The 13751-nt window shown below is 44.3% G+C and overlaps 1 protein-coding gene across 12 annotated transcripts in view; it reads left to right on the plus strand.

Moving 5' to 3' along the window:
• The window catches only part of CACNA1D (calcium voltage-gated channel subunit alpha1 D), a 665324-nt gene extending 651898 nt beyond the window's left edge, over positions 1–13426 (plus strand). For all 12 annotated transcript variants that reach the window (XM_068253651.1, XM_068253660.1, XM_068253661.1 and 9 more), the window contains 2 exons: positions 4933–5253; positions 12257–13426. In XM_068253651.1, the coding sequence (XP_068109752.1) occupies positions 4933–5253; positions 12257–12553 (618 nt within the window). In that variant the 3' untranslated portion in view covers positions 12554–13426. The remainder of the gene's footprint in view (positions 1–4932; positions 5254–12256) is intronic.
• The last annotated feature ends 325 nt before the right edge of the window (positions 13427–13751 follow it).

A 13751-nucleotide genomic window follows, 5' to 3' on the forward strand; every position in this document is an offset into this window, starting at 1 on the left:
AGTATCTCCCTCTGTGCATGTAGTGGGTGTGGTTATAAATAATGGCAGTTGGTGCCGTCTAGTTTTTTTCTTGTCTGCCAGTAGTAAAGATGATTCTGTGCAGGCTGATTGTGGATCAGATAATATGAATACATTACATGGCAAATATCAATCATTTCTTGATCTCTATTCTATTTTTTTAACATCCCATTTTGCAATGTATTGATTTTTTTTCTCCTCTTTAAATATTAATTTAATTTGGGGAATAACATTTTTTAGATACTTGTAGCTATGCCACGCTATGCAATCACAAGAGGTGAGAGAATAATGTTTGATATAAATAAGGACAGGTAACTCTCACATTTGTATGGTTGTCTTGGAGCAGACAGCACATCTTCATGTCTTGTGAAATGGTAGGAAGACCTTGGAGAGATGGACAAGGTGGAATGTCAGAGGAGATATTAATGACTTATAAAATACTAGTTTCATCTAGAGATCCCTGGTTATATTAGATTGGTTAGATTAAACATATTGAATCCTAGTGCTGCCCCTATGGCCCTGTTCACACTTGCGGTTTTGTCAAAACCGCACCGGATGTCCGGACCGCACCGGAGCCGGACCGGACCTGATCCGTACGGTTCCTATCCGGATCCGGTCCGGATCCGGTCCGTTTGCATCCGGTTTCCGTGCGGTGTGAACACGGTTGCGGTCCGGATCCGGTTTCTTAAGGAGATACCATCCTGTAAATACCTGGGGTCTGGGAGGTCAGCAGAAGGGTCTGGGGTCATTGTTGGAGACAGGTGGACGTGTGGAGACCATCCGTGGATACAGAGACTGCAGTTGGGACCATGGATCCAGGCATTTTTTACTCGTAAACCTGGGAATTCTCTCCTTCCTGTTGTTCGCCTCCTCGTTATCAGACATCAGACATGTTGCTGCCAAAACGAGCTCCAGCATGAAATCGCTGCTGCCCCACTCTTTGAACGCTGGGCCCATGTGGTCCCCATTCAAAATGCATAGGAAGTGGGGTAGAACGTCCGGTTTTTGTAGCCAGTGTGTTGTGCGCTCTCCGGCTCTCATTGCTTTGTATTGGCCGGATGGTGCAGTCCGGCTCCGCTCCAGATACGGCTGCCGGAGGAGCCGGACCAAAAAATAGCGCATGTTGGAACGGACGCCGGAGTCCGGATCCGGTCCGGATCCGGTCCGGCTCCGGTCCGGCAGAACGGACGCATGTGAACGGACGCATAGGCTTTCATTGCTATTGCCGTGCGTCCGTTCCGTCCGTTCTGCAAGCGGTCCGGCTCCGGCACGGCGATTCCGGACGGCCACCGCTAATGTGAACCGGGCCTATGTCTGCTATATGCGGTACTGAGGAAAGAATATTTATACATATGTTCTGGTCTTGTTGTTGACTACATCTCGCTTCATCTGCTATCTCAAGTACAATAGAATAAATTAACTCACTACCAGTGTGAAGCTAATGGCTGTTTTGTCAGAGAAAACTCAGTCCTCAGAGAGGAAAAAGTCTTGCAGCCAATTGAAATCCAGCTGAAAAGGTGAAATCCCTCCAACTCAGTGATGTTAGTCCTAGGACTAATTAAAATGCAGCCTTAGATGCTTGTGGGTAATGACATCACCGGCAGCCCTTGATATGCACAAGGCCCAATATATTAGCATTCATACCTCCTACTCACCCCCAACTTTTCAGGGTAGGGAGGGGACCTACATTTCAGCACGCTGAATCACAAGGTAACTTCAATAGCTATCTCAGGAACCAGAAGAACTGAGGTTCTGCAATTTGTCACAAAGTTCGTATAAGTCCTGAGATATTGGGCCTTTAATATCAGCATAATAATTTAATACTGTAGAAAATGTGATCAGATACAGCTCCAGCATAGCAGCCTAGTGGAGAACAGAGAAATAGCAGCAGTTGGAGGACAGGATCAGACACAGCTCCAGCATAGCAGCCTAGTGGAGAGCAAAGAAATAGCAGCAGCACAGGATCAGGCACAGCTCCAACATAACACCCTAGTGAAGAGCAGAGAAATATTACCAGCAGTATGGTATCAGACACAGTACCGGCATAACACAATAAAACCAATCTGTTTCACACTGAAAATCGCGGCTGTTGCATTTGCGATTCTTATTCAGAGAACACGAATAGCTCCCTAAACAAGAATTGCAAATGGAATAGTGGCAAAATAGTGGGCATTCTGCAGCAATATTCAGTGTGAAACAAGGCCCTAAGTGCTAAAAAAATTAATAAAGTTTGGTATCTATATAAGAAAAAAGGGGCATGTCTTCAGCTAAGGGAATAAAATAAAACAGCTTTAGCTCTGTATGTCAGTATTCCTCCCATGCTGCATGAGGCATTTTTCTACACCTCATTGACAGGTTAAAATGATTATTTTCTCACTTCAGCTGATCATTCAGAAACAGGCTTATCAGTCTGTCTGACAGACTGTACACACACACTACTGTCGGGAGAACACCCACCCAGAGGGAGGGTATGACAGACCCATCGTTCTCTGTAGTAGAGCGTGTGTACGCACCTCTAGGCTCTCACAACTTTTCTTGTGAAACACCTAAAAAAAAATCTCTTGCTATTGTTCAAGCAGCTGATAAGACTGATAAGAAGTCAATTCAACATTTGGATTGACTTCTTATCAGTCTTATCAGCTGCTTGAACAATAGCAAGAGATTTTTTTTAGGTGTTTCACAAGAAAAGTTGTGAGAGCCTAAAGGTCCGTACACACGCCGGACTTTAGGCAACGACGGGTCCGTCGTTACCTCCCGCTGGGTGGGCGTGCCAGCGACAGTCCGGCGTGTGTACGCTCTGTCGTCAGACTGATACGGCTGTTTCTGAGCGATCCGCCCGGCGGATCGCTCAGGAACAGTCGTATCAGTCTGACGACAGAGCGTACACACGCCGGACTGTCGCTGGCACGCCCACCCAGCGGGAGGCAACGACGGACCCGTCGTTGCCTAAAGTCCGGCGTGTGTACGGACCTTTATGCTGGGAATACACGGCTCGATTTAGATGGCTTGATTGATCATTTACGACACGTCCGATCTCCCGCCCGATCGTTTCCCCGCCCGGTTCTGAAGGGGAGACAATGGAAAATGATAAGAAAAACGAGCAAAAGATAAGAGAATCTCCCACAGAATCTAACGCGAAAAACGATCGGGCGTAGAATTGAGCGCGAAAATCGAGCCGTGTATTCCCAGCATAAAAGACCGCTGTTGAGTGTGTGTATGGAGCTTTATACAATTGCAGCGCTCCTCTGCAGTACAAATAATGTGATTAGGCTGCTTGGAGAGATAGTAAGCAAACACCCACAGTCTTACTAGAATAGGAGAAATATATAAATACATGGACTCCTGCGCACTATGCAAAGATAAATTCTTCGCTTTTATTAGAATAAAATCAATTAAATGAATAAAATTCACAGTAAAAAATACCATACTTAATCCACTTCACAACTGAGGGGTTTTACCCCTTGAGCACCAGAGCAATTTTCCCCTTTCAGTGCTCCTTCCATTCATTCGTCTATAACGTTATCATTACTTATCACAATGAAATGAATTATATCTTGTTTTCTTCACCACCAGTTCGGCTTTCTTTAGGTGGGACATTATGCCAAGAATTATTTTATTATTATTTTATTTTACTGAAAAAATAGGAAAAAATGTGGGAAAAAATTCATCATTTTTCAGTTTCGGCCATTATAGTTTTTAAATAATGCATGCCACTGTAATTAAAACCCATAAAATGTATTTGCCCATTTGTCCTGCTATAAAACAGTTTAAATTATGTCCCTATCACAATGTTTGGCGCCAATATTTTATTTGGAAATAAACGTGCATTTTTTTCAGTTTTGCGTCCATCCCTAATTACAAGCCCATAGTTTATAAAGTAACAGTGTTATACCCTCTTGACATAAATATTGAAAAAGTTCAGTCCCTAAGGTAACTATTTATGTATTTTATTGTAATTTTTTTTTTTTAATTACAAAAATAAATAAATCGGAGATTGTAGGAGGTAATGAGTTAATTTTTACTGTAAAACGAATGTATTTGTATATGAAAAATGCTTTAGGGTATAGTTTTACTATTTGGCCACAAGATGGCCACAGTAACTTTTTGTTTATGCGACCTGTAAGCGTCCGGAAGTACGCTTACAGGAAGCACAATGAGGCTGGGAAAATCACAATGATCGCGCTGCTTGTCATAGAAGCAGCCGATTATTGCGGGGGCTTAGATCAATGAACAGGAAAATGTTTTCCCGTTCATTAATCTCTGGGCGAGTGGGCGGCAGCCCCGTCCCGGTCCCCGGCGATGATGTCAGGGCGACCTTCAGGTCGGCCTGTACTGCGCCTGCGCGAGCGGCGCTGTCAATCACCGCTACGTGGGACGGAGCGGATCTACTGCGCCTGCGCAGTCCGCTCCAGCCCACATGGCTTTGATTGACAGCTCTGCTTGCGCAGGCGCAGTACAGGCTGACCTGGAGGTTGCCCTGATGTCATCGCCGGGGACCGGGATGGAGCTGCAGCGAACGGCTGCGGGGAGAGCTGCGGTGAGGGACATGCTGGGAGCTTGGGGCTGGAGGAAGCCCCGGGTAAGTAGCGCTTATTTTCTTTAAATATGCCTGATAACTCCTTTAACTAATGTCAAAAGTGCTCTCTTGCATTTTGGGATTCTAGTCATGATCAAAGCTGAGGACTGACAGCAGCTTGCACCCAGGTTTGCTCTTATATCTTTGTATGTTTCTTATGTGTAATAATCTTATAAGATTGAAATTGGACATGTATGTTCCACTGTTTGGTTACCACTTTCAGGTTAAATTTGTATCTTGCTCTATCCAGCTGTTTGCGTCCCTAGAACCCAATATTCGGCATCCCAAAACACTGGATAATGAAAGCCCTGTATTAATAATTTTCTTTTCTTTTCTAGATTATGGCTGTGGCCGGGTTAGATTCCAGTAAAGCTCAGAAACATTCTCCATGTCGTTCTACAAGATCTTGGGCCACTCCTCCAGCAACTCCAAATAACAGGGACCGAACCCCATTCTACACACCTCTCATAAGGGTAGACCATGCCGAGTCTAAGGAGCAGATGAACGGCAGCCTTCCATCTTTACAGAAAAGCTCATGGTACACAGATGACACAGATGTTTCATACAGGACATTTAATCAGTCCAATTTGACTGTACCGAGTGACTTCAGGAACAAACAGAGTGACAAGCAAAGGAGTGCAGACAGCCTTGTCGAAGCTGTAAGTAGCCTTGGCTGTTTTTACTTGTAATATATTTACAAAAGAGGCATTTAGGAGGTATCTGTCTTCAAACAGAAAACAGGGCTGGGGCTGCCATTGAGGCAAAGGGGGATATTGCCCCAGGGCCCTAAGCCAACGGACCCTCCCCCAGGTTGCCTCCTCCAACTGCTCCCCGTGGTCCCGCATGTTTGGTAGTTCAGCTGCCTTGAAACATCTCACCTGTCTCTGCGGCTGCTCTGTCCAAATCTCTGTCTTCAGCCAGGCTGCCAGCCTCTTCTCTATGCCCGGCGCATGTTATTTACATTTAACATGCGCCGAATGGAGAAGACGCAGGCAACTGGGCAGAAGACTGAGATCTACTGAGCTGAACTACCTAATGGAGGCAACGGGGAACAGTCAGGGTAGGCCACCTGGTGAGTCCGGTGTTGTGGAAGCCCCAGGAGCTGACTTTCATAGGGGGACCCAAGTTACTTTTACCCTAAGGTCCCCGTGTGGCTTAAACCAGCCCTGCATACAAACCCTGTAATTCTACTTTGACCCAAGTCCAGTAACTATGTAACTGTGATGATTTGCTCAGCTGCCTGTGCAAGCAGGCAGCCTTTTGACCATTGTGTAGGTTTGCATGCTGCAGGACTCTGGAAAGAAGAGCTTCTGTCAGTTTTGCAGCTTGTGCTTGCAGAGGAATTTGCATACGTTGTCATGCAAATTGCCTGGCCACATTCATTGGAGGTGTGTACTATAAGTACTATATCTTTCCCACAATGCTTCACTGGTCATAAGGATTTCGTCCTATGTAACACTCCTGGTGGGGTGTCAGCCTTACTCTCTGTTTGAAAATCAGCTTAGAGTAATTCCTGGAAACTGTGCTAGGCAGATTTCCCTAGTGCAGTTAGGATTGTTTATCTGTTTTGTTTGTCTGTTGCGATTGTCCTGTCCCAGCGGTGGTCGATAGGAAGTCGTTCTGATCTCTGTTCTTGGAGCATAGATGGTGCAGCGGTTGCTACCAGCTATCTCTTCTGTTCTGCCTCTCTGGATCGCGCTAGCCACTTTTCGCTAGCGCTGTGGATCCTTCTGTTCTGTCTCCTGGGATCGCGCTAGCCACTTTTCGCTAGTGCTGTGGATCCTTCTGTTCTGCTACTCTGTACCTGGATCGCGCTAGCCACTTTTCGCTAGTGCTGTGGATCCTATCTCTCGCTTGTCCCTGTTTTCGTGTGTCTGTCTTGTCTGCTAAGACCGCTTGCTGGAGGCTCGGTGAGGTAACCGTTAAGCAAGCGTTCGTGTCCCCTGTTTCATGTTTGTCTGTCGATGGTTAGTTAGGCGTGCTTGTCTCTATTGTGCTTATCACGTGGAGACCGCGCATAACCGCGTGCACTGTTGCAAATGAGTGCGGTGTTCGCGGTTAGCTAGCGTTTGTTATTTTCCGCATCTTCTCATTGTATTATTTGCTGTGCCTTTGCTACCCTCGTATTCTATTCTGATCTGCCTTGTGTCACGTCTGGCGATCGCACCTCTCGCGTTCCTATATCATATCCGCTGTTGTGTGTGTGGGGTGGCGACTGGATTGGCGCACACACATACAACCTGTCTCTTTGCTCATTCTCATTCGCAATCGCCTCTCTTGCGATTGCGTTCTGCGCTTCGTACAATTCCTGTCTGGCATTTGTGGAGGTACAGAGGATTGGTTCCTCTGCACTCCCCAGCGCCATCTGCCGACAGGAATTTCCCTCTACAGGTGCGTAGCACCTTTTGCTGGGTGCCTGCAATTACACGCTTGTGGAGGATTTCCACCGTGTCAGCGCACGCGTTGTGCGCTGATCACGGAGAAAGTTCCACAATCGTTACAGTAACTAACTTCTCTTCCCTGTGTCCACCCTAATGAAAGTATCATGTCTACCTCTACTTATCTGACATCACATGCCACCCCAGTGGACCTTTCCTATACAGCTACCTGGTTGTTGCTCCCTTGACTACACTTCTATCCGTAGAATAACACAGGCATTACAGTGGGATGCAAAAGTTTGGGCAACCTTGTTAATCATCATGATTTTGCTGGATAAATTGGTTGTTACGATAAAAATATGTCGGTTAAATATATCATATAGGAGACACACACAGTGATATTTGAGAAGTGAAATGAAGTTTATTGGATTTACAGAAAGTATGCAACAATTGTTTAAAGGAATACTATCGATTCACATATTTTTTTCAATTGACACAGGAATTGTTTGGGAAGTACTGCTAAGTACTGGTGTATACATTTTAGTAGCAACTTCTTTGTTTACCGTTAGCAAAATACATTCAAAGTTTACTGACGCCAAAACTGACGGCTGCCTGAGCCACAAGGAGAGGGGAAATTCCCCTCACACTTGATCAGTTAACTCTATGGGCTTGATTCACAAAGCGGTGCTAACTGTTAGCACGCCTGTGAAAACCCCCTTAGCACGTCTAAACAAGCTTTTCGCGCATAAAACTTTACGCGCGCAAAACTTTATGCGCATAAAACTTCACGCGCGTACTGCACAGAGCGCAGGGCGCACCGTGCGAAGTGCCCATTAAAGCCTATGGGACTTAGCGCGCGTAAAACTTTGCGCGCGTAAAACTTTACGCGCGCAAAGTTAGCGCGCGATCTGATTGAGAAATCCGGTGCTAACCTACTTAGCACCCTGGTTAGCGCGTCTAAAGACTTTAGACGTGCTAAGTAGGTTAGCACCGCTTTGTGAATCAAGCCCAATGTGTATCTCTGTGTGTGACAGAGAGAGACAGGACACAGGAGCTGCAGCTGTTGGGAGCTCTGTTTCTGACTGAAGTGTCTGAAGAGAGCAGAGGAAATGTAACTAATTGTCACAGCTTTTTCATATTGTTTTTGCTTTCAGAGTTTGATATGTTTGATATTTGCTTTCTGTAGTCTGATATGCAACTCTGGCTGTGCATTGAAGCAGACATCCCTTCTGCAATTGATTTGTCCCAATATAGCTAAATCCTACCCTCAATAAATTACAGCTTTTGCCTCTGATATTTAACATGAAAAGTAGGAAAATGTTTACACAGCTACTTAGACATTATTTGTACATTGTCATTTTAGAACACTTGAGTATTGATAGTATTCCTTTAAACAAAATTAGGTAGGTGCATAAATTAGGCACCACAAAAATGAAATGAAATCAATATTTAGTAGATCCTCCTTTTGCAGAAATTACAGCCTCTAAACGCTTCCTGTAGGTTCCAATGAGAGTCTGTATTCTGGTTGATGGTATTTTGGACCATTCCTCTTTACAAAACATCTCTAGTTCATTCAGGTTTGATGGCTTCCGAGCATGGACAGCTCTCTTTAACTCACACCACAGATTTTGAATTATATTTAGGTTTGGGGACTGAGATGGCCATTCCTGAACGTTGTACTTGTTCCTCTGCATGAATGCCTTAGTGAATTTTGAGCAGTGTTTAGGGTCTTTGTCTTGTTGAAAGATCCAGCCCCAGTGCAGCTTCAGCTTTGTCACTGATCCCTGGACATTGGTCTCCAGAATCTGCTGATACTGAGTGGAATCCATGCGTCCCTCAACTTTGACAAGATTCCCAGTCCCTGCACTGGCCACACAGCCCCACAGCATGATGGAACCACCACCATATTTTACTGTAGGTAGCAGGTGTTTTTCGTGGAATGCTGTGTTTTTTTCCCTCCGTGCATAACGCCCCTTGTTATGCCCAAATTACTCAATTTTAGTTCAATCAGTCCACAGCACTTTATTCCAAAATGAAGCTGACTTGTCCAAATGTGCTTTAGCATACCTCAAGTGGCTCTGTTTGTGCTGTGGGTGGAGAAAAGGCTTCCTCTGCATCACTCTCGCATACAGCGTAAAGTGCACTGAATGGTTGAACAATGCACAGTAACTCCATCTGCAGCAAGATGATGGTGTAGGTCTTTGGTGCTGGTCGGTGGGTTGACTCTGACTGTTCTCACCATTCGTTTCTTCTGTCTATCCAAGATTTTTCTTGGTCTGCCACTTCGAGCCTTAACTTTAACTGAGCCTGTGGTCTTTTATTTCCTCATTATGTTCCTAACTGTGGTTCTGAAGGTTTTGGAATCAATAAAATGACAACAGTGCCCAAATTTATGCACCTGCCTAATTTTGTTTAAATACGTATTACGCACTTTCTGTAAATCCAATAAACTTCATTTCACTTCTCAATTATCACTGTGTGTGTCTCCTATATGATATATTTAACTGACAATTTTTAGCATAACAACCATATGGGGGGGTGTCCAGTGGAGAAGGCAGGGAGTCACAGCAGTGGGACAAGTGGGATTGTACACTGCACAGACACCAGGGAGGGGGGGAAACAGGCAGGCAGCAAGAAGTGGCGTTCAACAGCCCTGACGATATTAAACACTGTTACTGTCGCGCATAACAACGAACAATTGGACACTGAGTTTTTAAAACTGGGTAGAACTTTTGCTTTTAGGGCCAGTTCAGATGGCTCATTTTGTCATGCTCAAACATTTTTCTGCTGATGCCCAGAAAAGCCTCTGATGTTTCAGCGCGATCCCAGCTGACAGGCACATCTTCAGCCACTATAGCGGCAGAGTCCTCAGAGGCTTCCGTACTTCCCTGTTACTGGCGCCCTCTAATGACCTGCAACGCACATGGTCATGAGAGCCAGTAAACAGGGAAGTACGGAAGCCTCCGAGGACTCTGCCGCTATAGCGGCTGAAGATGTGCCTGTCAGCTGGGATCGCGCTGATGCCGGGCATGAAGTGACCGGGGAATCAAAGCTACAGCACTGCTAATAATTACAACGGCTGCTCCTATGCCGTTTGGAAGCGCTGTAGATCCTGGTGCTGCGGGGCCAATGGATTGCGCTGCTGCGGGCATAATTAAAGAATAAGAGCAAAGGAAAAGCATTCCGGGTAATTACAGCGGCTACTTCAGTACCACATGGAAACGCTATTGATCGCACTGCTGCCTCCCCTCTGCGCACCTCAGTAGAATGGAGACAAGCCCAGGTTTGTGCTACATTCGGACTATAAGATGCAGTAACTTTTTCTCCCCACTTTTGGGGGAGAAAAAGTGCATCTTATAGTCAGAAAAATACGGTACATTTATTTTTATACCAGCAGTTGTAACTGGTTAAGAACTAAATTATTGGAACTGAGCTAACTATATCTGCTTAAGTTAATACACTGTAAGTTCTATTAGTTTTAAACATTATTGTTCAGATATGGGCTTCAAACAGGATTGCCAGCCCAATTTCGTATTTTTACTGGACAAAATGGTCAAAAGATCTGGACAGCCCAAGGTTGGGACGGACAGGGGGCGTAGTCAGTGGTCTGAGTCAGTAGCGGGCTTTTTAGGAAACTTCTTGTGAATTTCGTAGGAGAGAAACTCCTACTAGATAAAGCTATGTGGGCACATTTCACGAGTAAATACACTATGTGGGCAGCACATTTCACCTGTAAATAATGTGGGCACCACATTTCACCAATAAATACATGTGTGGGCATAGGCAGCACATTTCCCCAGTAATACATGTGAGGCCATGGGCAGCACATTTCCCCAGTAATAAATGTGAGGCCATGGGCAACACATTTCACCAGTAAATACATGTGTGGGCATGGGCAACACATTTCACCAGTAAGCACATTTCCCCATTAAATACATGTGTGGGCATGGGCAGCACATTTCACCAGTAAAACGTGTGTGGGCATGGGCAGCACATTTCTCCAGTAATACATGTGTGGCCATGGGCAGCACATTTCTCCAGTAATACATGTGTGGCCATGGGCAGCACATTTCCCCAGTAATACATGTGTGGCCATGGGCAACACATTTCACTAGTAAATACATGTGTGGGCATGGGAAACACATTTCACCAGTAAATACATGTGTGGGCATGGGCAACACATTTCACCAGTAAATATATGTGGGCATGGGCAACACATTTCACCAGTAAATACATGTGTGGGCATGGGCAGCACATTTCCCCAGTAATACATGTGTGGGCATGGGCAGCACATTTCCCCAGTAATACATGTGTGGGCATGGGCAGCACATTTCCCCAGTAATACATGTGTGGGCATGGGCAGCACATTTCCCCAGTAATACATGTGTGGGAATGGGCAGCACATTTCCCCAGTAATACATGTGTGGGCATGGGCAGCACATTTCCCCAGTAAATACATGTGTGGGCATGGGCAGCACATTTCCCCAGTAAATACATGTGTGGGCATGGGCAGCACATTCCCCCAGTAATACATGTGTGGGCATGGGCAGCACATTTCCCCAGTAAATACATGTATGGGCATGGGCAGCACATTCCCCCAGTAATACATGTGTGGGCATGGGCAGCACATTTCCCCAGTAAACACATGTATGGGCATGGGCAGCAAATTTCCCCAGTAAATACATGTGTGGGCATGGGCAGCACATTTACCCAGTAATACATGTGTGGGCATGAGCAGGGCTATGGGAAGATGGCGCCCGAAGCCCTGCACTGGAGACACAAATAGTCTCCAGTGCAGCTCTTCAGCAGCCATCTTCCCGTAGCCCTGCTCTGCTGCCGGTGATCTGACGCGGCATCTATTAGACTCCGCAGTCAGTTCACGTCCTGCCTGCCACTCCTCCGTGGCCTTTTCCCAAGTACGGGCAGAAATGGACACTGCCTTTTGGGGTTAAAAAGGTGGACCGTCCGTATTTTCATGGACCGTTGGCAATGCTGGCTTCAAAGCCCCAGAAGGTAATACCTCCTTCTTTTGTATAACATGAATCTTAATGTACACTTAATTGTGTTTTTTTTATATTGTATTGAATTGTATTCTTATAAATTCTGAACTAAATGTTCTCTCCACTGCCGCTAGATGGTTCATATGTTATATGTTATGAACTCTGCTTTGTAAAATGTTATATTGAATATGACTATGAATGACTATAGCCTACTAAAAAAAAATTGAAACGGAATTGTTACAATAGCTTCCATCCTAATTTAAACATTCTTCTTTGTGTTTTAGGTCCTAATATCTGAGGGTTTGGGGAGATATGCCAGAGACCCTAAATTTGTATCCGCTACAAAACATGAGATTGCTGATGCTTGTGACATGACTATAGATGAGATGGAGAGCGCCGCCAGCAATCTCCTTAATGGTAGCATACGAAATGGGACAGCGGGTGGCGATATGTTTCCTATCCTGAGTAGGAGAGACTATGATCTTCAAGACTTTGGCCCTGGGTTCAGTGATGAGGAACCAGAGCCCAATAAATTTGAAGAAGATCTAGCTGATGAAATGATTTGTATAACAACTTTATAGTATTTAATGAACATGTAAAAAACACTTAGGATTCTATGATAAAAGAAGTGCCTCTCAATAAATGAAGCATGGCACTACAAAGAGGAAAAGACCAGCCCTGTGTGGTCACGCATGGTAACATGCCTTGCATGTGTGTTGCAGGTGAAGCCTACCAGGACATCTGCTGTTGCAGGACAACAACTCTCATTTTCCTGTCTCTGTTGAAGAAGGCGTGTTTCTAAGCAAAGTCTCCAAGATAGAAGTTCTAAGTGGTCAAGGAGGATGGTCAAACCATATTGGATTCTATATAAACAGTAGTCCACATATTGCACCTGAATCAGTGATGCAATTATGTGACTTTTGGTGATGACAATCAAACTGTCCTCGTCATTACCCTACAGCCATAATCACCATATCAGTTTCTTGTTCATTTACCTGATCTGGTCAGTTTTACTCTTGGCCAAAGGGAAGGTTACAAGACTTGGCCACCTACAGCTTGTACCCTTTTCTAAAGTGCTGGCTACTGTCAACACATTATATTACAGCAGGCCCAGGATTCTTAACGCCTGGCAATATTAATCTAGTTTACATAGTGAAAATATCATTTTAATGGTCAATTTCTTTTGACTATCACGTTAAGGGCAAATGACACTGGAATTGCTTCAATTGATGCACTGACACCCAGATTATAAAAAAAGCTGATAGCTGTTTTAAAAATTGCAGTTTAGATTTTCTGTAAATGATCTGTAATATATGCTAATTTGTATTTGTAAAGAGATGTTCTATATTTTGTAATCCTTTATGGCAAATTGAACTGCAGCAATATCTAAAAGTTTCTGAGTTCACTATGTCTGCAAGATAATAAAAAACAATTATTTTTTTCTCTGCAAATTAGTTAAATGAGTCCTAGCATGGTGAAAGGACAAAAAGGTCAATTGTTTTCAAACAAATATTTATGAAAAAATTCAGAGTTTTAAAATACATATTTTATGTAAAATTCAATATATCTTTCAAATAAGATATGCAATGATAAGATGAAAAAGTTCTTACATTTATTTGGGGATGTTTTATCACGTGACAGTAAGCTGTGAATCTTTATAACCTTCTATGAAATTTTACCAAATATCTTTTTTTTTCAAGCTGTTAGGGATCTGTGGATCTTTATAACTTTCAATCAAAATACTGCCATTTTTTGACACAGTTACTGGATGCTTTGTAA

The sequence above is a fragment of the Hyperolius riggenbachi genome, chromosome 9, assembly GCF_040937935.1.
Source record: "Hyperolius riggenbachi isolate aHypRig1 chromosome 9, aHypRig1.pri, whole genome shotgun sequence".
Classification (NCBI taxonomy): Eukaryota; Metazoa; Chordata; class Amphibia; order Anura; family Hyperoliidae; genus Hyperolius; species Hyperolius riggenbachi.